The following is a 27,830-nucleotide window of genomic DNA, read 5'->3' as shown; positions in this document are numbered from 1 at the left end:
AATGTTTAGGTTTTTTATTAGATCCACCTACGAGATCTCGCGATAACAAGCATGGCGGAGCAGACGAAGAATTTTGCATGCTGTACATTATATTTTTAAGTGAAAAACACCTTTATTAGACATGCCCGAGCACAAAGTTGGTACTCCTTTTGGTGTAAACAACATTTGGGACTAATACACAGAATTTATTATCGGTTATTCATAAAATTATTTTGCACCATTACGGAGATCCTATGGAATTGTAGCCCTATCCCGAAAACGTCAGAATTTAAAAAAAATTGGATAGGGCTACATTATTGCAGCTAATTGTTTATATTTATAAAATCTAAACAATCGATAAAGGTGATGTTGTTTTTAACAATATAGGATAGTACCCGACTCAGATGCACGGACTTTTTCATGGTTAGTGAACATATGTTGTTTTTTAAGTGTTCGTACGCACGAGTTTTACTGGCCAATACTGTTTGGATTAAGAAGCGTAAAAGGTTTGTTTGGACACTATGCGTTAAGGAAATCACTTTAGTTTTGACAAAATTTACCCTTCTGTCATGCCACGACTCAGCGAAAACCAACGTAATCGTGCTGTTGGGATGCTTCAAGCTGGAATGGCACAACATATCGTAGCAAGACACTTTGGAGTTCATTGGAACACCACACAGTCATTATGGAGACGTTTCCAACAATCTGGTAGCATTCGGGATCGACCACGTTCTGGGCGTCGTGTGACGTCGCGTCGACAGGACAACCACATTAGACTTGTGCACCTGAGAAATCGTTTCCAGACAGCAAGTTTAACTGCTCGTAGCATTCCTGGACTTCGACCAATCAGCCCAAGCACAACATCAGACCAAGACGTCCAGCGGTGCGCCCAATACTGCTTCAACGTCATCGTATCGCTAGACTAGCGTGGTGCAGACGACATCTTCGATTCAGAATACAGGACTGGGCCAATATTTTGTTCACTGATGAATCCATATTTCATTTGGATAGCAGTGACGGCCGTGTTACGTCACGTTTGGTCGCCTTGGCACGTTCGGTCGTCCGGCGACGATACGTGCGGCACATTTGGTCGCCGACGACCATTCGTGCCGCACATTTCGTCGCCAGCGACCAAACATGCCGCACGTATCGTCGCCCGGCGACCGAATGTGCCGTGAGGGTTGACACTAATGGTCGTCAATTTTAAGTCATACCCTAGCACGAATGGTCGCCACCCAAGCCCCCTGTCCCAAACCCCAACTTTGCTTTTGTTTTGCAAAGAGGGTGTGAGTTCATGAGTGTGTTCGTTCGTGTGTGTATTTGAGTGACGGTGTGAGTGTGTGCGCGCGTGTATGTATGCATATATGTGTGTATACGTGCATGTGTGTATATATTTGCTTGCGTGCGAGCATATGTGTGTGCATTCATGTGTAATAAAGTTTGTTTTGCATTACACACGTACATACCTGCACACATTTGTGACTCAAGTCCAGTACGATACAAAGCCAACAAACAAAAAAGCTGGGCATTTCTGGATGGAATTTGATGGGAATTTATTTTGCAAACACGCGAGTTGCAACATTTTAGCAACACAATACTAAATACATAGCATCCTTATGGCACGCCGTTTTTACATTTATTCCTCTTCCAAGATAACTCACAAATCTTGTAAGACATCTTGTATGTGTTTTATACGAGATATCTTATATAGTATGTAATATATCTCATAAATTTTATAAGATGTGTTATTAACGTTTTTGATTTAAGATATCTCATTAACTCTTATAAGAGATAGTATATCTTTTATAAGGTATCCTATTGTTGTTTTGTTTTGTTTTTATAATATATCTCATATTTTATAAGATATCTTGTAAAACATATAAGATATCTTATATGTTTTATAAGATATTTCTTAAACTTTATAAGATATTTTATATTTTGATAAGATATCTCATAAATGAATTTTTATAAGATATCAAAGATAGCAAAGTCTATGGTCGTTATAATGATCTAGTTCGTCAATACAACCTCGCATTGGGTCAAATGCTGTCTGACGTGTTTCATACCGATTGTTAAGCCGTTCTTGGCACACTGATTTTGACTGCGGATAACTCCGTTTACCTGATCAGGATATAGGGCTCACGGCGGGTGTGACCGGTCAACAGGGGATGCTTACTCTTCCTAAGCACCTGATCCCACCTCTGGTGTGTCCAGGGGTCTCGTGTTTGCCCAACTATCTATTTTGTATTGCTTGTAGGAGTTATGAGATTGATCACTGTTCGTTATCTTCATCTTGCATATCTAATAAACTATATAAAGTATCATATTGTTGTGTAATACTTGTACTTGAGTGAAATCTGTGACCTAGATTGTTATAGAGTTTGATGTTTATCACGTAATAGAAAAATGACGAACTGTGTCTTTCAAGAATGTACCAGAAAATGTATTCTGATTATGAATATATTGTGAATTTAGCCGATGATAAGCTCTGGTTAGACAAGCACTTTAGGCATTTTGGATTATGCTATAACTGGAACTAGGATTTAGGAATTTCGTTGGAAATTAACAGCCGATTTGTGATTTGTTTTGTATACAGATTCAACTCGGCACGGACATTGTTCACATTGTAAGTTAGTACTTTGTTATTATTATAATTTTCTTTGAATAATTGCAAATAAATGTTATTACTTGTCTGACTGCCTTTGTTAGTAAATTCTGCTGCTGGGTAATTCTGACCCATAACAATATGAATTTACTTTTATAACATGTATAAGATATCTCATAAAACATATTTGATATCCCGTATATTTCATAAGATATTTCATAAAGTTGATGAGATATTTTATAAAAATTCATTAATGAAATATCTTCTTATAAAACATATGAGATATCTTTGATGTTTTATAAATAGCTTACAAAAATAAATTTGTAAGATATCTTCTATCTTTTATAGATATCTCATAAACTTTATATCTTGTTTAATATACAATATATGTTATAAAGTTTATGAGATATCTTATGTACATGTAGTTTAAGAAATATCTTATATATTTTATAAGATATATTATTAACTGTAAATTTTATGAAACGTCTTAGGAAATTTATTAGATATCTTATTTTACATAGAAGATATCTCATAGATTATATAAGATACTTTTATAAAGGAGTACATATAAATATGGCGTGACATACATCCTGATGAGTATGAGTGCGCAAACACGCATACATATACACGTGAGCACACAGAGTGAAATACAAAGCAAGTACTATCATTTGTCATGGTTTGATAAGACAATGAAATTTTTGAATTCGGCATAAACAACACGGCGTGCACAGTTTTAATTTTAGTGAACATAATATTCATGAACAGCACTTTACCACTTACCATGTTAACTTAATTTTTTAAAAAAAATCCATCAGTACTATCATGATGAACAAAATAAAATAAGGAATTTAAGCCAACTACTGTAATAGCGATAAGCATGAAGTAAAATGTACAAAATAGCTACAAAATTGGTACTTTTACAAAGTACGCATCAGATGGATTAGGGAGAGAGAGAGAGAGAGAGAGAGAGAGAGAGAGAGAGAAGAGAGAGAGAGAGAGAGAGAGAGAGAGAGAGAGACTGAGTGTGTGTGAGAAAGAAAGATTGCATAAGATGATTGTAGAGGCAGCGCGGGGATAGCTCTGACTTGTTGAAGAATAGGCGTCTATGGATGAATACTACATTTTATGGGTATATCCATGTCATGTTTCGTGCACTCTCTCCTCTTGTAGGCCTACCCCTTTACGCCACATTTATGACATGCAAGATTAGGCCTATTCTCTGCACACTTGAAACATGTCGAAGATTAAAGAGCTGTTTCGAATTGGAATAATATGTGCTATGATTCTTTCCAGGGAGCGTCCATTAGTATCCAATTGTTAATCGAAGGGCATTAGAAATCGCCATATCTCACTTATAGCTATTACCTGCCAATTCAAAAGACTCGTTCGGTTTGATCAAACCGGAAGAAATTGAAGAAGGATTTGGAGAAGAAGGTGGATGAGGATTAGAAGGGAGAAAGAGAAGGAAGGGGAATAGGTGCTGGAGGAGGAGGAAGACAAAAGCAAAGTTGAGGTTTTGGAGCTTGAGTGGCGACCATTCGTGCTCGGGCATGACCTAAAATTGGCGACCAATCGTGTCCACCTTCACGGCACGTTCGGTCGCTTGGCGACGATATGTGCGGCACGAATCGTCGCCGGCGACCAAACGTGCCGAAACGACCAAACATGCCTTGACCAGCTGTTTTCTTAACTTTTTTGTTAGTTGTTTTTCAGATATCCATTTGATATTCAGTACATCATGATGATTGCTTTGCCTTAACAAGTTACAGACCGATTTGAAGTTTTCCTGGCCTAGTCTTTGTACCTGAATAGTAGTTGATTTCCAACTTTTCCTATCCTGGTTTCCCAATCTTCCCTTTTACCATAACCTTGGTCTCATAATGAACTTTGAATATTGTTGCAGTCCAGTATTTTTTGCCTGCAGTAGGGGACTATGTATTGCTATACAATACTCTTAGAATGCTTGTTGTAGAAAATATCGACCGCGTCGATAACAAAACTGTGTACACCAAATATAATCTCATTGTATGTCTGTGGGGTTTTTAGTTTTAATTACATATATTATTTTATAAATGTGGATTTAAAATGCATAAAGGTGTGACCGGTCGGCAGGGGATGCTTACTCCTCCTAGGCACCTGATCCCACCTCAGGTGTGTTCAGGGTTCCCTGTTTGCCCAACTATCTATTTTGTATTGCCTATAGGAGTTCGTTATCTTCACCTTTCATTAGGGGGTATATAATAAATTTATTATTACCACAGTAACTTGATCCGAAGAGTTGGATCACGTCTCTTGGATCATCAGATCAAAGTTTCTCAACGCTTCGTGTCTCGTGTAAACTGATAATCAGCGCCTGTGAACTCGACATGATCCGACTTTTAGTATCAAGTTACTGTTGTAATAAGATATATTTACCTGATCATGATATAGGGCTCACGCCGGGCGTGACCGGTCGACAGGGGATACCTACTCCTCTTAGACACCCGATCCCACCCCTGGTATATCCAGAGGTCCATGTTTGCCCAACTTTCTATTTTGTATTGCTTATAGGGAGTTATGAGATTGATCACTGTTCGTTATTTTCATCTTTCATGATAAAACGAGGAATTCTATGAAAAAGTAAACACGGTGGCAGACCACGTTCACTTCAGGGGAATTTTGAACAGTAACTCATACTTTCTACTAAATTTACACGGTCTTAACCTTGCCAAAGTATGAAGAGTTTTACAAGCTGTTCTGGGTGCTTCGATCTGGTAATTTCCATAAGGCTAATTCAAGACTAAAATCACGGATTGAAGAAACAAACAGGCATATTTTATTTATTCAACAATCATCAAAACTTGCTTCTTCTGTAAGATCAAAATCAAGCATCGATAACAACGGATTTACTTCATATCGTATTATCTTAAAGCTGTATGATCCGATGTACTTGTATTATTTTTGTACATAATTACTTTCAAGCATATTAATTAGTCTTTAGAGTTATTAACTTTCCCTTAAGTACATGCTTGAAAACATTTTAATGTAAAGGAAAACAGTGAGAAGATTATTTAGAAATATATATAGTATGGTACGCATAAATCATACGGAACACCTCGGGCGTTTCACCGAAATACAGTATTTTCCGGTGAAAGGCCCGAGGTGTTCCGGATGACACATAAATTATACATTATCTGTTATGGGTCTATAAATAGATCCATGCGAGTCAGGAAAATCCCAACATGTTACGCAACTGTCTAATTTTAATTTAAGGCTGAAAGAGCGTAAAGCAACGAATTACTAAGAGATATTTGATATTTTTATTTCTATTAAACTTATGGCACGGTACTGTTGTAACAAAATACACAAGTTTACAAAGATAAGACCACCGATGATCTGAAAGTTTGAACTGCACACGTGACTGTCACTTGAAATGGCCGAGTGACGGTTGTTAGTAAACACCGATTTGAAATAAAGTAATTCTGGTTCAAACAGGTGAAATAATGTATGACATGTCGTACAGATTTATAAATACGTTCATGCGATCATTTATCAGCGGTTGTACAAGGTGGAAAATATTGTCGAAATTCGGAGCATTGTCATTCAGAAAAAGAGAAAACTGGCTGAGATCCGCCAAAGCATCTCTCAGTTTTGCTATTTCAGAGTAGTTTGTCGAAAACGAAAATAGGCTTTTTATTAATTTTACTATATTTACTAATTGAGTAAGATTCTGTTATATCTTACGGACTTCACCTCACATATGGATTAATTTTAAAGGTGCAAGCAGTAACTCTGGAGCAAGCGTTTCGGAGTTTATCGACAAAAGGATTCATAAGTATAGATGAACACACAATGTGTACAATTATGTGTGCACGTTTCACAGCGATATATCATATTGGATTGATTTCCAATTAAGAACCCTTGGAAGGCAACATGAGCATTTAACAGAGAAAACAAAATGTATACATGATTGATAGAACATAGTTAAATTAATTAAAAGTATTCAAATTGACAAAAAACATTGTAATAATAATTAATGTAATGTACAATTAACACAAATGGCTATATAAAGATCATGATATACAGGTTGTTTTTGTTTAATCTTTGTTGAATAATCATATTAAAAGGACGACATTTTGACGTCAAAATATTTACATATCCATTAGTTTGTTGATAGTCCCTATGAAGTTTGGTTAAAGCTGAATTTTCGAACTGATGGACATAAAATGAAATGGGAGAAAATGTTGCGTTTTTCGCATTTTGACATTTTAGTATAAGATCTTCTACAGCCGTATATAATTCTAAATTTTATTCTTATTTTTAAGCGTTATATTAAACTATTTAGGAAAAATTCTAGGATTAGAAATTAATGACAAGTGCAGTGCATTAAAAAAAAAACACAAGGTTTTCAACAGTTGGCGTGTAATATTGGTCTGATATGAATTGAAATATGTACAATGTTAGCGCTGCACTTTTGACTTGGTGAGGTTAAGGACTGAATAACATTAGCAACCACGAAATCAATGGTTTGTCATTTTTAGCAATATGTATATTTAATCCCGAGTTTAGTGAATGAATTTTTTAGTCATCATGGTGAATACTCAATTCCAAAAGATCGCAAATGGTGTTAACGGGCAGCAATGCCTTCCCTTACACCTTTCATCCACATCAAACCCGGAAGCCATTATAGCCTTGTAGGCCTTTGATTAACTTCATTTGTTGCCAGAACATCTAGCTTGGGTGGACGATGGTTATAGCCTCACCGGTCAACCAAATGGAGCTCTATTGTTGAACGTTTGATTGACAGAAGGCTTGGTCACAGGTAAAGTTTAAGGGTGGGGTACTAAATATGGGGTCTTTAGAAAGTTGCCTTTTGAAAATTGCTTGTTGTATACTTGGGAGAGAGAAAGCTCCTGAATGTTAGAAATTGAAATTACGCGCGATTTACTCACCTGTGTTTGAAAACAAAAGTAATGATTATTATTAGATCAAACTCTATTCGTGCTACGACATCTATACATTTAGATTTAGTGTTCACATTTTGAGGAGGAGAGGGGGACACACAAATTCTACGATATCATCGTTACAGAACCGCCACAGTCCCCGCGCTTTATTTTGTGGTACGAGTACCAGACAAGGACTGACTAGTTTAGCGTCTATTAACATTCAAAGAAAGCTTATTTGGATGCACTTTTGATTTGAGGTAGTTGATCTAAGTTGGGTTTAAAGGTTGAAGAGGAAACTAAAACCTTATAAAAAATAATATGTATGTTATGGGCATCAGGTTTTTCAGTTTTCTATAAGACTTGTAGTTTACTGTTTGTAAACTGTGTTCTTGATCAGAAGTAGTTAATCAGTGCTTAGTTTTAAAGATGAAGAGAGAAAATATGAAAAAATAATTTTGAGCAAGTTATAGGACACGGGGATTTCTTGGAACTGTGTAACAGTAATACTGTAAATGGGGAAATGATTGCGGTGGTTTTAATTTCGCTATGTTCGCGGTCGGGCATTTCCCCCTGGAATTATAACAACCGCAATCAATTTGACACAATACGTTTTGAACAGTTACCAGTAATCAAAATAAAATTTGAATTCCGCAAAAAAAAAAACAAAAAAAAAAAAAAAAGAACCACTGCAATTAGACCGATATGAAAAACTGCGCACTTTTAGCACCGCGAAGTTAAAACCACTTACAGTATTGCATGAGTCGATAATGCTTCAATTTCTAACTTGAAGAGAGAATTGAATAAATCATCAGCATAAAACAACTGAAAAGTAGTTTATCTATCAGATAAAGGAGTTAATGAACTTATATTGATGAATATTTGCCGAGTTGGATTTGAAAAACTCGCGAACTTAATAAGCAAATTTTCACATCCAACGAAGTAAGACGTTCATATCGGTTGTATGACGTCGTCCGTCCCTTGTAGGCAACATACAAAATGAACTGTAGGGTCCGAAATCTTACAACGTGGTACATTTGACCACCATGATGAGAGATAGATGCCTAGTGTTTCTCAAAGTCAAGGTCGTAGTGTCACTTATCTGAAAAACCTTGTAAGCAAGATACAGACCGAACTGTAATCTCAAGGATCTTACAACTCGGTACATTTGATCACCATGATAAGAGGAAGATGCTTATTGTTTTTCAAGGTCGTAGTATCAGTTAATAGGAAAACCTTGTAGGCAGAATACATATCAAACTATTGAGGCTAGTACCGTCAAACATGGTACACATCCTCCTCATGTCAAGTGGAGGTCGTCGTTTGTTCTTCAAGGTCAGGGGTTAAGTAGGAAAACTTTGTAGACAGAATACAGACCACACCGTAACGTCCATGGTCTTATAACTTGGTACATGTACATCTGATCACCATGATGAGAGGAAGACGCCTGAAATTATTTACCAAGGTCAAGGTCGTAGTATCACAGTTTTCTGGGCTTGTTTTCGTTATGGATACAGATACTGCCCTGAAATTTAGTCACAAGCTTCCTCTCGGAGAAATATAAGTTCAGTTTGCATTTCAGCTGGATTTATGCACCATGGCTTACTTTAGGGGGTAAATCAGCTGGATTTATGCATCATGGCTTACTTTAGGGGGTAAATCAGCTGGATTTATGCACCATGGCTTACTTTAGGGGTAAACCAGCTAGATTTATGCAACATGGCTTACTTTAGGGGGTAAAGGTATGTCAATCAGTTTTCCAGATTATTTTTTTTCGTTACGAAAACAAGTATTGCCCTGAAATTTTGTCACAACCTCCCTCTCGAGAAATACAAAATCAGTTTGTATTTTCAACTTAATTGGTGCACCATGTCGTAAGTTAGGACTAAAAGTTCAAATAGTTTTCTTAACTTTTCTCATTATGGATACAGATATTGCACTGAGAATCTAACTGAGTATGTTGTACCGTTTGCGGTACTCTTGTTAAGGATTGGCCACACCTCACTATTCATGGGGTAAATGGCAATTTATCTCATATATATATATATATATATATATATATATATATATATATATGCTTTCACATTTAGTAAAATTCTACCAATATTTTCTGATAAAATAGAAACATATACTAATGCACGTGGATCACAAGAGATACGGAGACTGTCAAAATGAGTGGCTGATGAAAGGTGGGTAACTGATGTCATCTAAAACAATCAATGCATTTCACATATTTACTTAATGAGGAAATGAATGACTAATGTTATGCTAAATTGTGGAAGAATATTTAGTTCAACCAATGCCATCTACTTCCCGCTTCTCATCTGTACAGGCATGGAAAACATAGTGTCTTGTAGAAAATATATCGGAGTATATAGGCTGGGTTAAAAGCACTTTCATAAAATAAACATATCCTTCCATTATATCAGCCATACCCATCTGAACTGTGTTGTGGGTTATTTTTTGAAAGAACTCCATTATTGATATGCGTATTTACACCATTTTCATCAATAGTATACACTCCGTTGTTAATTCCGTTCAAATCAATGCTATCAAGCTCCATCTCCATTGTTGGAACTGTTCCAATATGCTTACAAGGATCCTGGTCTTTTTTCACACAAAATCTATCTACTAAATGTTTAACAAGTTTTTCCGTGAATAGCACAATAGTCCCAAGAGCTATTCCTGCACCAACCACAATAAAGGCGGCCTGAACATCGATTAACCTGATCTCTTTGGCCTCTGCCACCAGAGAACCATGACAGAACTCCTCGCGGGGCCAGTGCTTTTGTTTGAAGGTTTGTAATATCCCTCCTCCTTGCAGGGAAAGAATTCTGTTGGTGAAAAGAAGTATATTATTTTTAAATGGTTAAAACATGGATAAAAGACTTGTGGTATATGTGCGATCATTAATCTTACAGATAATTAATTCCTTAAGCACTCTAAGTATTGCAACCTCACCCTATTCAGTCAAGAAAATTATCATCTCTAACTTTTCATGAGGCTCTTGCATCCTTCTTAATAATAAATGCATTAAGATCGAACCAGATACACTGCTCATCTATTAATAATACATACTTGTCAGAAAACAACTTCGTGTATAGAGAATTGTTGGGGAGGCCCACTCCGTACGACATATTTGGAATTTCCTCTGTCGCCGTTACAAGTTCACATCTATTGGCCTTCCTCACTTCCATGAAAGATTTATCTCCTATGTATACATATTTCTCTTTGTACATCTTATCGATGTGCACGTTCGGATCAGGATGTAAAACATCTGGATCAGTTTTGTTGAACATTACTATTCCAGCCCAGACCTTTTGCAGAATTTCAAAGGGGGATTCCTGCAAATGATTATATAGAATGTAGACATTTAAAACAATCTTGCACTCTTGTGTCTATAATACAGTCAGAGGTTTAACTGTTTTGAAATGTAGTACATAACAGAAATGGCGACGTAGGGGGGCGTCTGCTCCTTTAATCTGCCAACGAATTAAAATTTCATTTGGAAGTACATGTAATTGACATTCTATTTACACAATTTAATATGTCAGTAAGTCACCAGAGTTAATTATCTTAACTTCAACCGTGTCCCAGTTATCTCTTTTGTGTGATTCAGTTAAGGAATAATGTAAATTTGCCACATCTGGACTTCATCATGGAATGACCTTTTCATAAAAAATGTACATACATATAAATGTACCTATTATCTGTTGCTTTTGATGTAAATTACAGAACTTATTTTTAAACATAAAAACTATCTATATTTATTTAGATTCTATTGTACAGTCAAACTAGTATTCTTATCCAACAGTAGCGTAATATTTTCTGTGTAACAATATTAAGTTGCATCTTATTTTTATAAATTTCCATACGAAACAGACGGCTGAATTTATTATTTGAATTCACATGGAGTGGACATGATATTTTGTCGGAATGAAATAAAAATGTAGAAAAATGAAGTCGGAACATTTCTGTGTCACGACGTTGTAGACTAGTTTACCCAATTAGTGACTGCATAAAATGGACATCAGTGTTCCTTTGTAACCGGTCACGGTAGCTCAATGATAGTGCGTGAGCTTCGTGATCTGGAGGTCATGAGTTTGAGAACCGTGTAAACATAGCAAGTGGCTGTTCCTTCGCCAAACGCTCGGCATTAGAAGTGAGAATCACGTGTCTTTTGAATATGACCTTTAAAAAACGCAGGTCCCGTGTTGCGACAGCACGCTAAAGAACCCACACTGCTGCGGATCCGAGCGCTAAGGTCTAAATCTGTGATACTTTATTTACAACAACTGACGTCTCAAAATGAGTGAACCATGTTTGAAGGGACATAAACCAAGAAGTCCACAAGTCTTATCGGCCACCAAGCCTGGAGGTTATAAAACTATCACCGTAGTCGTACTCAAACTCAGCCATGTTTGTTTTGAGTACAACTATGAGCAAGCTCCGAAGCATACTCGAAAAATATCGAGCAAGTACTCCATTTGAATATGAGAATGATTTTATAAAAGTTCTATAAACTTCATTTTTGTAGTACAATCTATAAGTTTGAGTTTGAGTGTGAAAACGTGCTCAGAAAAGTTTTATAACCTCCAGGCCTGATTATTAGTTAAACGTACAATAGCCCAGGGCTATGCCATCAATAACTTTGAATTCCTGTTCTACATATCTAAAGATAAATTCTAATATTTGTTAGTACTATAAAATAAATTTTCTTCAAATATAAATGGCTCCGAAAGTGTCCTTATTGATGAAAGACTTCACATAATGTAACATGTTATGTTTATACTATATTACTATTTTGAAACCATCCTGGAGTCAAAACCCTGGGATTGCGAATTTAACTATTTTGGTACATCCCTCCTAAATGTGCATTTAATTATTTTACTGTATCAGCAAAATTAAAGAAATGTTTCTTTAATAATGAAATTTACGATTTTGGCAAAATCTACCTGCAATTACAATTTATATCCACCTTGTCCCTATGATGTTTCATACCAAATTTGAAAAGAATTGAAAGTGTAGTATCAAGAAGTTAAAACACAAATTTAATCACTTTGACTATTTTAGGCCAACTATGGTACGAAAACATCTACCATTGGGATCATGAAATTTACAATGTTGGCAAAGGGCTACCTGCTCCTTTGAAATATTCATATAGTTTCAATTAAGTATTAATAGAATGAAAGAAATTGTTATTTAAATGTTTTACAGATAAACATTGTATAACAAGCTTTGTCACGCCCTGCAGTTAGAATGTCTACCTTGGAGATGATGAAACACACGACGGGATCTTCCTGCTCTACTTCACCATGCATTTAGTTTTTCTTCATAAAAAGTAGTAGTGATTTGAACAAACTTGAATTTACTCTATGGCAGGAAACTTTCATATAATTTTTCACTTATCTAGCCCGATTCTGAAGATGGTTGAAGATCTTCCCTATAAATCAGGATGCAAAACTTTGATCCCCTACTGTGGCCCCACCATACCCTCGGACCGTGATTTGAACAAACTTTTATGTACATTTCAACTTTTTTAACCAAGTGATTCTTGAGAAGAAGATTTTTAAAGATTTTATCCAGTAAAACGTTGTTCCCGTATTCTGACCTTACCCTACACCCGGGGACAATTACTTGAACAAGCCTGAATCTACTCCATGTGTAAATTTCAACTTTATTGGCCCACTGGTTCTGGAGCTGGACAAGACTGAATCTACACTATATCAGGAAGCTTTCTTGTAAATAACTTTATGGTCCTGTGGTTCTTTGGAAGAATTTCAAATAATTCCAGCCTATTTTTGCGTTTTCTTGATTTCCTTCCCTTTCATGGGAATATATGTTCCTTCATTTGAATGCCCTCCACCCAAGGATGCCTTATGGCAACTTTAATTGAAATAATGAAGAAGGCAAACATATGAAACGTTTACGGACAGACGCTGACAGACGGACATATTTTCATATTTTAACAGTCAAAGAAAGATCACGATATCAAAACGCTACGTTTTCTGTCGGCATGATATCGTTGATATCGACATGTTGCAGTGTTTTGAGCATTTATGATTACGATTCGTCAAATAAAAGCTTGCTCAATTTTAAATTTGGCCAAGATTTTTAATGACCCCACCCTATTTTTGTGATTATCTCCCCTTTGAAAGGGACATTTGAACAAACTTGAAACCCCTTCACCCAAGAATGCTTTTGGCCAAGCTTGGTTGAAATTGGCTCAGTGGTTCTGAGAAGAAGTCGAAAATGTTTGCAGACAGACGACGGACAACAGGCGATCAGAAAAGCTCAGGTGAGCTAAAAATGAGGTGTTCAGATTTTATAAAAACCGAGGTATTGATACGTTTATAATTTTATCATTTCGTGGTATGTTTTCAAAGCGTTACCTGAAACCATGTTACAAAATATGTTCCTGATAAAACTCCCCATTTGTAATCATCGTGTTCCACCAGTTCCTCTAACGAATTGAATGGAGGTTTGTCTATTGTTACCGTCAAGAAGGCTATCAAATTCCCACTGTAGGTAGCAACCATGATGATAGAAAATAACCAAAAGAACGTTATCATAGTCCGGCCGCTCTGCGAATTGGGCAAACTTTCTCCTCCTGGAAAAGAAATGTTACGTATATGCATATGGTGTATTGTCGATGGACTTGCTGGAACATTATTAATACTTTTCGATTTAGATTACTAGTATAACTCTAAAGTTGAATGTTTATCATATATACAGAGCCTTAGGAAGCGATTAGAATCATTCTAAGATCGCCGTGATAACTATGAACCAGCAATACATTGAATCTGACTGCTCACTACACCTCAATATTTTTTCCGTGTATCAAATTTGGTGCACACAGACAGACTAAATAAATTCATCCCCGTCCAGCCAGCGAAAGTTGACTGCATTCAATAATGATTCGGTCATTTAGCGTATTTTAACAGCCACAAATTCATTGAGAAACTGGTTGCGTGAGATCACGGTGATTTTGGATCGATTCTACATTTCGAGGGAGTTAGTTTTCGTCGTTGAATGATGCCTGTACTTAGAAAGGATTTAAAGTCGTGAAAATTACGGTTTGGATTTATATCTGAGATTTTTAGTAAAACTTGAAGGATTGTACACCGTAGGTATTCTAATTCGTGGATTGACATAAAAATTGAAAAGTAAATATAAAGATGCATTATTATTCTTTTCACACACCTTGCGTGAGTAGCGCACCAAACATATACCAGAATGATGTCTGGTAGTTCTGCCTGCCGTCTGGTCCATGAATTTTATAGTACGGGGATAATTTCTCGATGATAAACAGTAAGAATGCCGAAACTGGAAGTACGAAGAAGATGCAGACTATGACTTCTATCTTAAACGGCTTTGCAAGGGTAAACATTTTGTTTTCATCAGGATCTGGTCGCTTTATCAGAATCGTGGTGGTGTCGTAATAAAACGGGTGCGTGAAATCCATTACTTGCTCCCTGGAGCCCTGTATGGAAGCTCCTGCAACCATTAAATCCACCTCCTGTAATGAATAAGATGAATATGATCAACAACGATCAATCTAATGAATCCTATAAATATTGAGAGGAGAAACAAGGACACTGGAAACACCAAAGATGGAATCAGGTATTTAGGGGTAAGCATCCCCCTGTTCACGGATCACACACGCTGTATTTTTGATCAAGTAACGGAGTAATCCGTAGAACGGCCTATAATAACTGGTAAAAGAGACTGTTGAAACTCCTGCAAAGTCAACCTATTTGCAAATAGTCTGTCTCAATTTATAGAAATATCACACGCAAAAACATGTTCTCGCGTAGCTAATCAGTTGGTTGGTTTGGTTTTATACTATTTCACATCCCTCTTGAGAATTTGTCTCACATATCGAGACGTGATCATTGCCAGTGAAGGGCTGCAAAAGTTAGGCCTTTGCTTGGCTCATACGGCTTTTTATTCTCTTTAGAGAAGTCGAGAGGCATAGCCTTCATCGACTTCTCTTCGCAAACATTTAAATTTTGATTCTGGAAAACGTGTAAATGCCGGAGTCGGTGACGGTTTATGCTTCGACCGACGTTTCGACTCAGATGTGCCTGGATTTATGCAATAGACAAGTTGTTTTCAAACATTTAACAGCAATGCACAAAACTGTTACAAGGAAATCAACACTTACTTGCTTTAAATCCATTTTCAACATGTCCCCTCCCCCGGGTTTACGTTAACTGGTCTTGGGAGCTGTCACAATAGGGGACCAGTTAAAAGAAAAGCAGGCTGACGTAATCAAAGTTGTGATTTAAACCCGGGACAGGGGCATGTTGAAAATGGATTAAAAGCAAGTAAGTGTTGATTTCCTTGTGACGGTTTTGTGCATTGCTGTTAAATGTTTGAAAACAACTTGTCTATTGCGTAAATCCAGGCACATCTGAGTCGAAACGTCGGTCGAAACATAAACCGTCACCGACTCCGGCATTTACACGTTTTCCAGAATCAAAACATGAATGCTTGCGAAGAGAAGTCGATGAAGGCTATGCCTCTCGACTTCTCTAAAGAGAATAACGGCTTTTGTGCATGGCGGGATCTTTAGTGCCACACCTGCTGTGTCACGGGGTTTCGTTTTTTTGTGGCGTCTTCCGAAGGACCGCCCCACTAATTGCCTCTCCGTTCAATGGCCGTAAGCACCAAGCAAAGGCTTACATTAAAAAACTAATAATTCTCAAATAGGACCTTTGACTATTTGTAAGTAGTATGTAAGCAATTTGACTAAGCATAAATATAATCCCAAACCAAAATAAACTGAAAGTCAATTAAAACTATCAAAATGAGAATATTCGATGTAAACTATCTTAAACTATACAAGCATGTTAACTGATAAAACCTATTATTATAGATATATGTATTTCTAAAACGAATGAAAAATTTCAATATCGTTGACCAGGATTTGCGTCATATATATAATCAGTACAATACGTGTGTTTGATAGCTTTTTTTAATCCCAACTCTCTGCTATACATTTTCTTGCAATTGCATATAATGATCCGTTTTAAAACTTACTCTCCTTTCCAATTGTCCTATCATTCCACTCCAGGATCTGTTAGGGAAAATGCTTCCAAACTCGTTATCACGGGGTTCAGTATACGTATACCTAAAACGTTAAAAGGGACTGTACATCTATAATTTATATCAGACGATTAGTTCTACCACAAAGGTCAACTCTGACCTTGGCTAGTGAATCAGAACATTTCAAACATGGAAACTTGGAATACAACATGTAGTGAAAATGGATAGTAATATTTCATTTCTTCAACAGACATAGTCTATCAAATCAATGCCTTTTCATTTTCACTTTTCAGACTTTTCCACACATTGAGTATCTGATTTCCCCATCAATATTAACAGCGTCCATTCTTGTCGAAAAAACACCACTTTTTACACGTGTTTAAAACAGTTGACTATGTACGAGTTAAACGTTCTATTTATTTTAATACAGAATGCTTGTCGGTTAAGTTTCTCTAACAACTTTTCATCCACGATCTAGGAAGAGGTAATTTACGAAGGAGAAAATACGAGGCTAATCAGCATGATGTCACACAGACTTGACATCAATATATATATATATATATATATATATATATATATATATATATATATATATATATATAGACAAGAGGCCCACAGGCCTTATCGTCATCTGCGTACTAGTGAAAAAGTATCACTACTCCCAAGGGCTATGAAATCTAGAATAAAAATTCCTGTTCTGAATGTCTAAGCTAAATTCTAATGTTCAGCAACAGTATACATGTAGAACCAGATGTGTTCTTATAATTTCAAGGCCCTCAAAATGCATCCAATAATGAGAAGCTTTACATAATATGATAGGTGCATTAACATGAAAACAATAGAAGATATGACTAATTAAAACCCATTCTAGAGTCAAAACCCTGGGTTGTGAAATTCACCATTTTTTGTACATCCTTTTCTGCTATTCCTAAGTATGCATTTAGATTTTATACAGTATCAGCAAACTTAAACATAAACACTATATACTAAGTCCAACCCTGGGGTCAGAACCCCTACCCCGGGGATCATGAAATTTACAATTGTGGTAGAGGCCTTCCTGCTGTACATCAACTAAGGCCCCGGGGGTGCAGGAATCCTGAAATTTACCATTTATGCCCCCTTTGTTTCAAAGATGCTTCATGTCAAATTTGAAAAGAATTGGAATGATAGTTATCAATTTCTATTGATCGCACATTTTGGCCCCATCCCGATACGAAAACCCCTACCCCTGGGGTCATCAAATTTACGACTACCAGCTCTTTCTAAATATCAATTTAGTATCAATAGCACAAAAGAAGATGTTACATATGTATTTAAGTGGGTGGGGTGTTTTTTTTTGGGGGGGGGGGTATATATACACATAAACACTACATACTGAGTTTGAGAAGTTAAAAATGTTTAATTTTCAACGCACGACGACGGAAAACCAATTCAATAATTCTTTTTAATGAGTTTGGATTATGAATTTACGGAGATAAAGCTATTACTGATATGTAACTCCGTATTTCATCACAATATTCCATTATCAATCACCTGCATATGGTGTTTATGTCTCTCAAATGATTCGATCTTGTTCTGTGTATGGTTAGTTTTTAAATCATGACAGTCTACTGACAAATAAGTCGATGTTACAGGGGTTTCATCAGTCTTGTTTAAAGTTAAACATTTCGCAAATTTTATGATCGTTATAACGTTCTAATTCACCAATACAACCTGTCATTGGGTAAAATGCTGTCCGACACGTTTCATACTAATTGAGGCCGTTCTTTGCACACTGGTTTTGACTACGGATTACTATATTTACCTAATCACGATTTAGGGCTCATGACGGGTGTAACCGGTCGACAGGGGATGCTTACTCCTCCTAGGCATCTGATCCCACCTATGGTATGTCCAGGGGTCCATGTATGTATTACTCTTAATTCTATATTGAATTTCTTTATACGAGTTATAATATCGATAACTGTTCGTTATCTTCACCTTTTCTTGGAAAACCAATTTCGCCCCGTTTTAAATACATTCACCAATTAAAAGCTGTTTTTTGCTACTTCGGAAGGATGAGTAAATTGAAATATTTACCCCTTTTTACATTTACACACGCCATGTAAGTGCGATAATGGACCAAAAGGGACAAATAGCGAGTGTGAAGAATTCCCCCAAATACACTACTGAAACATGTATAGGCCAGTCAAAGAAGAGAATGGGCAAATCAATTGTAATAATTACATTGTACAATCTCCATTGCAATTTCGCTCCATAACCGATTAGTTTTATTTCTAAAGAGCATCATTAGAATATATTTCAGTTTGATGGGGAATACAGTATCGGAATCTCAATTGAATTGTATAATTATGTCTAATCGCACTCCTAAAATAATGACTTTCATTTCTAAATCACGTATATGTGAGATATAATTAAAATCTCTACAGTATTACATGCCTCCAATTTCTTCCCATAATTACTTTCACATCTAAAACGTTGATTTGATGGGTAAAACATAATTCTCTTCTATTCCATATATGCTATACATACGTAAAATTTAATTCATTGGCAAGTTCATCCAGTAAATCAATACAAAAACCAACATAGCCAACGGTTTTGCCATCTTTCTGAATTCTCTCGGTGAATGGTGGCCACTGCAAAAGAAAACATTTAATCTAAACAAAAAACACCATTAAGCAATGTCAGCTTTTTGTGTACATAGATGAATAAGTAGGAATTTAACCCTACTTTATGACGTCAAATAAATCACGAATTTTGATCTAAAAGGTAATACATGTACTATGGCCTACAGTGTCGTCGTATTCATTCTGAGAAAGTTAGACAAAAAAGGTACACCGCAATACTGTGGCCGCATTATCTATATTCCCTGGGGTCAACACACCTTATTTCTATATATCAATATACATAGAATAACATGTATTATGTAGTTTTCATGCTACTTGCTATGTTTTCCTTTAAACAATTTTTTGCAATATTCTAACTCGCACATTTCTGATAACTCCTCCCCCCCCCCCCCCATCATAATTTTGCTTTATTTATATGTAGTTTTATCACAGGTACCTGAAGTATGGATATTACTTGCACACACCCCATTTCTGATTTATTGCGGCGACAATTTCTCCGAAATTTGTGGATTCCCTGTCCATTTCATCCCAATTTCGATTTATGCAATCGTTTCACGCTTTTTGCAAGCGTTAGAGATTGGCCTTCAGGTACGGTATAATAAAATACACAAGGTAAGAAACAAAAATTTATAAACGAACAGGAGTCCCGGCTTCGGTTCCAAGTGATTGCAGCGTTACCTATGGAATTTTGGCGAGCGGCAGGTCAGGAAGATGCCATGTTACAAGTCTTCAACTCAAAACCCATCTCATCTATTTTATTTGTCATACTCTGGCCTACTAAACCGGTACCAGTTAGTAAGGTACGGGCAAGTTGCCTATCCTTATTCCATGATAATTTACAAGCATTATGGAACACTAGCAGTATATAATTTCTGACTATATCCATGATGCAGCTTGATTTTTATGATGTCTAATGAAAAGTCCCGCTTCTACAAATATTACGCTTTTGAGCAATTCTGTCATTTTATGTCTTACTTTTTATCAATATATACTAATCCGAATGTTGTAAGAAATGAAACCTACATAAAATGCACTGTAGAGAATATATTAAATTTCTTTATTTGAGCCCACGTCCATTGAGGTATTTAACGTCCAAATAAACGTCCCGTGTTAGTTTGTCACAGTGACGCGTCGCCAATATACTCCACACACATCGTCTAACTACACGTAAAATATATTGATACAAAACATAGCTATTCTGTCTTCCCAAAGCTAATTGAACATCACGGGCCTTTCGGATGTAACCTTAAAAACTACAAAGACCTTGAGATATGCGTAGGTCAAAAGTTGTGCCAATTAACAATTCACCTTAAGCTGACGTCTCTCTATGGTGGAAAATTCTTGAATGGAATGTAAAACAACATACATACAATCATAACTATAGATAATACGGATTTCTTACATGAGCATGTCTAGAGTTTTTCTATGCACAAATTAATCATTTACATTGTACAGATGTTAGGAGTTTTCAAGACATATAGGCGGACCACGAACAACCTTCCATTTAAATTTGCAAGGTGTATTTGAACTTTATTTACTGATGTATTTTTCTGAAATTCTGGAAAGCCAATGTTTAATATGATTGTGTACATATACACTGTCATGGTAGTCTAGTGGGTAAGGTGCTCGCTTCGAAACCAGTAGACACGCTGGGTTCGATTCTCGATCGTTTAACATAGCAGGGACAGTTCCTAACCAAAGTGTCCGGTATTAGTGCGAGTCATGGACGTTTTGGGCATGACCTTACGAAAATGAGGTCCCGTGTCATGGTAAGCGTTAGGTACTACAGTAAACAACCCTCAGTGCCACGGCCGTAAGCGCCATTATACATAAGTCGAATTATGTTGTAACCCCCTCCCCCTGGTTTCGTCTCTACACGAGTGAATCATTCTCAAATGGGCCGTAAAGCAGTATAAAAATAAATACAAAACTGGGGTATAGACAAGACACATAACATTCGTTTCAGTCGAGTTGAAATACGACTGCAAACACATTGTATTGTTTATCCAAATTTACTTAACTTGTACTTACCCAAGTTGTGGTAACCAGCATGTTCCGTCTGTTGAACCCGTGGTCAATATTTGGAAATATGGTTGAGTGGAAATGGTATGTCCCTGTGATTTCAACATCTCCAACATTTTCAAACTTTCTTATTAGTTCTGTCGTGACATTGTCCGAGTTTTCCTTCCACATGAGCGTGGCTAGTGGGTATGTTCGACACGATGTTGGACTGAATATACGTTGACTGTAGTTCTAAAGCAGCAACAACGAATCGCATTGCATTATCATTATATTGAATAGTTTGAAGAAAAAAGGAAATCCCAGATAAAACGATGTTTTCAATTGTGACTGTAACTACAATTTTGTAAAACGAATGTTCTGTCCCTCGATCTAAATACATGCATGGCTGTGCATATAATATATATGTATCTTCTTTTCTAGTCACTATATTTTGGTTTCAAATTAGCGTCTTAAAATTACGATTGTGTCCGCCACCAAACTGTCAACATTTCAACAACTTTAAAAGCTTTTCGTCTATTGTTCACGATTTGTATGATAAGGGAAAGGTTGCCGATAAATTACAGCTCCGTGAATTTGGAATAAACACATTGTTCTACGTATAATTAGAATCTTTATAGACTATAAACTTGACTAGCAATAATTTGATAACGATTCCTGATAAATATCAATCTTCCTGTTTATTTGGTATGAAAAATGAATGCATTGGGGTATACCTTGAGCGCCATAATAGCGTTTGAAGAACCCGTGCTTTTCACAAGCTCCGTCATATTCCCAAGCTGGTCAAACATTTTCTGTTTATCAATCAAACCACTGGCGTCCTTAAACAAAAGTAAATACTTATAGAAATGAATTGATACTGGAGTTATATGCTCATTAAAATGTTGATTAGCAGTTCCAGTGATTCAATATAATCATATTCTTAAATATTGCATGTACAACAGTCAGACACTTTTCATTATACAACGCCCGCTAGGGATTCCTTTGAAGGTACATACGTACTAGTAATGGAAAATTTTGTTTCAAAACTGTCATGGTTAATGAGCCTATAATGGCGTTATATAACAAATCATGCAACGTAGACTATTTGATTTCATCCCAGACGTAAGGAATACGACGAAAGGATTTAAGTTCATTCTTGACTAATTTGACTCTCCTCCAACTTCTCTGTGATTTCTAAAGTCTTCCTATATTGACAGTATGACATAGGTTATCAGTGTTCAATTTAATTCGCAGATTAGTAGAACAACAAAATCTGCGCAGATTAGTAGAACAATAACTGCGCAGATTAGTAGAACAACAAAAGCCGATCAGATTAGTAGAACAACAACACCTGTGCCGATTAGTAAAACAATAAAAACGGCTCAGATTAGTAGAACAACAAAAACGGCGTTGATCAGTAGAACAATAAAAACTGCAGATTAGTAGAACAACAAAAACGGCGCAGATTAGTAAAACAACAAAAACTGCGCTGATTAGTAAAACAACAAAAACTGCGTAAATTAGTAGAATATAAACAGCGCAGATTAGTAGAACAACAAAAACTGTGCCGATTAGTAGAACAACAAAAACTGCGTAAATTAGTAGAAGATAAACAGCGCAGATTAGTAGAACAACAAAAACTGCGCAGATCAGTAGAACAACAAGAACTGCGCAGATTAGTAAAACAACAAAAACTGCGCAGATTAGTAGAACAACAAAAACGGCGCAGATTAGTAGAACAACAAAAAACTGCGCGGATTAGTAGAACAACAAAAACGGCGCAGATTAGTAGAACAACAAAAAACTGCGCGGATTAGTAGAACAACAAAAACGGCGCAAATTAGAAGAACAACAAAAAACTGCGCAGATTAGTAGAACAACAACAACTGCCGATTAGTAAAACAACAAAAACTGCGTAAATTAGTAGATGATAAACGGCGCAGATTAGTAGAACAACAAAAACTGCGCAGATCAGTAGAACAACAAGAACTGCGCAGATTAGTAGAACAACAAAAACTGTGCAGATCAGCAGAACAACAAAAACTGTACAGATTAGTAGAACAATAAAAAATGTGCAGATTAGTAGAACAACAAAAAACGGCGCAGATTAGTAGAACAACAAAAACTGCGCAGATTAGTAGAACAATAAAAAAAAATGTGAAGATTAGTAGAACAACAAAAAACGGCGCAGATTAGTAGTACAACAAAAACTGCGCAGATTAGTGGAACCATGAAGTCTGAGATGACTTACAGCCCTACAATAATTTGTGAAGCATTTTTGTGAATCATTCAACTGTAACGAATCTGTGGACACATATCAATCAATGCATGAGCATTAACAATTTAATTACAATGATATAATTTGCTGCATTGAAAGTTTCATGTGACAAAATATATTCCAACACCAAACTGGATTAAATGTTTTCATCTGAGTCAAACGAAAGTGAACGCATTATTCGGATATAAACCTCCGAGTTATGCCAGGAAAAGCAGTATGGTTATTTGATCCACATAATTAGAATACATAGCTGTTTTGCAAGGCTGAAGTACATGCACAAATAAAAGTTTAAATGACTGATTACTTTAGATAATAGTGACGGTTATGTTAACGTATCGATCAGAAATATGATTGTATTTGTAGTCATTTCAGTTGTAAGCATTAAATTTACTGATGTGTGTAAAAGTAAACAATACAATTATAACTAGTTTTGACAACTACAATGAGCTCTCAAATCTATAAAGAGTAACACAACTGCCATATCATGATGTTTACAGACAGCAAAATTACATTACTACACGTGTATGATGATTGTATAAGAGTGTAAAGTGTTGATATTTCCGTTAGTTTGGAAATACATGTACCCTTAAATACCAATTTAAAATCTACTTGAAACAGAATTGTAACCTACATGTACCTTCAACTAGATCTGATACGTATTACATGAACGTGCTTTTATTATAAAAGCTTGTAGCTTGATTTGGTTTGGGTTTTTTAAAATAAGTATTGAAAATAACATCACATTTTGGCACGCTGTTTTTGGCTATATTTAGCTCCAAAACTTCATAGTTATTTTGGATTTCAAACATTTAGGTTGAGCATCACTGAAGAGACATTATTTGTCGAAATGCGTATCTGGTGCATCAAAATTGGTACCGTATACGTTTTACATTAGTAAAATAATAACTGATAAAATCAATCACGTCTCGCTGAAAGCGTGTTATGTGTTACGTTAATGCGTTTGAAGAGATGAGTTATGTGAAGTTATAAAGAAAGATGTGGTATAACAGCTAAAATAACCAGACTCTGTATCATCAATACACGTATAATGCATTTGTGAAGGTTTTCCAATAATCTGAACAAGGAAACAGCTCGGTCTTTGTTGTCAGGTAATGTCAAAGCATTCTAAGCATTTATGAGTCTTCAGCTAGCGATGTCGTGACATAAAAAGCTGACTAAAAATAGACGAGTCAGATTTATTGCCTATATTTTATACATCAATGATCCCTTTTGCCACAGCCCTTGGATTTTCTCAACTGGTAATGAGAACTAAAATACTTAAACTTTGTTTATGCACACGTATCATTTTTCTATCTCCTATTAAGTTCCTGCTAGTACTACATATATTGCATTTTTATCAATCCGTTTCAAAAATGTACTTTGAAATATCTTTAGTTTATTTTGATTACAAACTTTACAATGCATAAAATAAATATAAACCGTTTTAAACAAGGCCTCCGACACGGTCTTAATCTTCTTTCAACTATGTCATTAGTGGTGATGTAAATATAGTCTTGTTTGAAGTCAGCATTTCGCAAATTCTATGGTCGTTATAATGATCTTATTTGCAAATACAACCAGTCGTTAGGTCGAATGCTGTCTGGCGAGATTCATACCAACTTTATGACAAACACAATGTCTTCAGCTTCATCATCGTCAATTTTTCACATATGTGTAGCAATATTCCATTATCATCATCTGCATATGGTGTACATGTCTCTCAACTGATTAGATACACGGAAGCATGTTCTACATATGATCAATATTTAAATCGAGGCAAGCTACAAATAAGTTGATGTTACGGGGGATTTTCCATCTTTTTTATAGTTTGAACGAAGAACTGGTGTAACTTTTAACTCTGAAACGTTCCGTATAGATCTAATTGTGTTTATAGCATGTTCCCTACGTATAATGCAAACCCACATGTACGTACAGTAAGTGTATGTACCTGTAATTTACAATTATAGCTAATTGTGATACGTCTAAAGTTGATCCTTTTAGACCTGACAGTTTTATTGCTCATGTTTACATATACAGTGATGCCTGTTAAGTGTTTGGACACTTGATTTGAACATATTCATTGTACATGTACATGTATGTCTATAAATACATGCAAATATGACGAGTAACAAGTTCTAAAACGTACTATCCATTCTCGTAATGTGCCTAAAACATTAAAACTGTCGATTCGCTATTGCTTTCCAGTCAGTTTAGAAAAATAGTCTATTATAAAATTGGAAGACCTGATGCCATGCTATATGGATACATTTCAAGGAATTATATCCAACATTTAAATATATCAGTTTAACCGCACCATCATTGACTACAGACCTTTATTCATAAACTGGTCTATAAACTGCTATCCTTTCTGAAAAAATATTACTATCAAAACTGAATTTAAATTTCTCTAGACCTATTTTTATACACACTAATATATGTTTTACGTTCGGACCATCTTAAATAGTGATAACAACGGGGAAACTAAATTGGTAATAATTTCACATAATGATTTGGGGAATTCAACAGTTTGAATACTTACACGTACCGATATAGATTCAGTCGTAGTTACGTTCAGATTTAACACACAAACGTTATCGAGCACACTGGAAGCATTCATTAAGTCGTTTAAATCGCTGGGAAGCGGAGTTACAACGAACCAGAAAGTGTGATCTCGAAGTGCTGTACGGCGGAAGTTTGCTGGCAGAGTGTCATATCCATTTGCCTGTAACAATAAAAAAGTAAATTTTACTGGTATTGAACAAAGTGCATATTAGATAGAATAAATTCTAATGTAGTGCATCATGAAAATTTTATTATTGGGTAAATCATGCCAAGGATAATGTACGATTTGCTTTGATGTCTGAATTAGTGAAACTACGCACAGTACACTTTATCTTATGATGATTTGATGGTTGACATGGATACTTGCATAAGTTAAGAGCAGACTATATACTTATAATGCACTTGTCAGTGAACCGAAGATCGTTTTTCAATACAGTAAGCGAATAACAAAAACACCTTTAAAACAATGGCGAAATATTTTACACAAGGAGTCAATGATGATTAGAGTCAATATTAAAATAAACTAATAACATATATATTAGAGAGTGAGGGAGAGGGGTCCTATCATATGAGGTGGAGACAACTTGCAAGCTACAAAAGTTGGCGAGTTTAAACCATATCTGATTCGTATATCCAATAATTACATGGATACACTATATACGTATATATAAAAGTGAAGATAAAGAACAGTGATCAATCTCATAACTCCCATAAGAAACACAATATCGAGAATCGGGCAAACACATACTACTGGATATACCAAAGGTTGGATCAGGTGCCTAGGAGGAGTAAGCATTCCTATTTACCGGTCACACCCGCCGTGAAACCTATATCTTGATCAGGTAAACAGAGTTATCCGTAGTCAAAATCGTTGTGCCAAGAACGGCCTAACAATCGGTATGAAACAAGCCAGGTTGCATTTGAACCAATGATAGGCTATATCGGCAAACTAGATTGTTATAATAACCATAGATTTTGCAAATTGCTGACTTTAAACGAAACTGTTGAAACCACTGCACCATCAACATGTTTGTCAGTAGCCTGCATCGATTTAAAAGCTGATCATACGCAGAAAAGGCTCTTGCGTTTCGAATCAGTTGAGAGATATAATCACCATATTGGTACCGTATAAGATTTACATACAAGCGATAATGGAATATTGCTAAATAAATATGGCAAGTTGACAATGGAGAAGCTGAAATCATCCAGTTAATCGTGAGTCATTAGTTTGCCGGTAATTTCTACTTGCAATAAAATATCTAAGTAAGAAGCAGAAGTGAACTTCACCTGAGTCACTCAGGTTACCCATTGCTATCGGTCTGCATCCTCGTCATCCTAAAGATGATCTATACCAAAAAGGTATAGCGCACTTGTAAGCAATTTCGCCTATAAAATATACTTTTTTCTTGAATATTTTTTACAAATATTTTACTATACACTGTTAGATTTATTTTATACTTGTGTTTACCCAAAATATTGAATGTTGATAGTACATTGTATCTTTATTTGATAAGCATAAACATCACCGTGATTATATTATATAGAGTATATAGTAGATGTAACGTAATGGGTCCAAATAATTGCAAATTGTTACAAAAGGCCACCCTAAACCAGAAATAAAACACTGAAATTGCTTCATTTCAGTGTGATGGTACATAAGCCCATTTGAGAAAACTTGGTTTAAAGTGGCTCTCTTGTTAAAAATGCCAAATATTTTTTTTTAAAAATTCTCAAAATTTACCTCAAGATTTAGCAACCTGTCAGACTTCTAAATTTTGATGCCTGGGTGGTTTAGGTACTCGGTA

The 27,830-nt window shown here is 35.9% G+C and overlaps 1 protein-coding gene across 1 annotated transcript in view; it reads right to left on the bottom strand.

Annotated features, from left to right (window-relative positions):
- Window positions 1-5,864: 5,864 nt before the first annotated feature.
- Window positions 5,865-27,830, bottom strand: part of LOC125660128 (ionotropic receptor 25a-like) — a 63,442-nt gene continuing 41,476 nt past the window's right edge. The window contains exons 5-13 of the mRNA XM_056149322.1: window positions 26,009-26,185; window positions 21,920-22,024; window positions 21,216-21,437; window positions 19,090-19,193; window positions 16,552-16,642; window positions 14,710-15,025; window positions 13,899-14,116; window positions 10,585-10,850; window positions 5,865-10,340 (exon numbers count right to left, since the gene is read on the bottom strand). Coding sequence (XP_056005297.1) covers window positions 9,932-10,340; window positions 10,585-10,850; window positions 13,899-14,116; window positions 14,710-15,025; window positions 16,552-16,642; window positions 19,090-19,193; window positions 21,216-21,437; window positions 21,920-22,024; window positions 26,009-26,185 — 1,908 coding nt within the window. The 3' untranslated portion in view covers window positions 5,865-9,931. The remainder of the gene's footprint in view (window positions 10,341-10,584; window positions 10,851-13,898; window positions 14,117-14,709; window positions 15,026-16,551; window positions 16,643-19,089; window positions 19,194-21,215; window positions 21,438-21,919; window positions 22,025-26,008; window positions 26,186-27,830) is intronic.

The sequence above is a fragment of the Ostrea edulis genome, chromosome 9 (genome assembly GCF_947568905.1).
Source record: "Ostrea edulis chromosome 9, xbOstEdul1.1, whole genome shotgun sequence".
In the NCBI taxonomy this organism is placed as follows: Eukaryota; Metazoa; Mollusca; class Bivalvia; order Ostreida; family Ostreidae; genus Ostrea; species Ostrea edulis.
The sequence above is the reverse complement of the archived record's forward strand: the minus strand, read 5'-3'. Positions and strand labels throughout refer to the sequence as shown.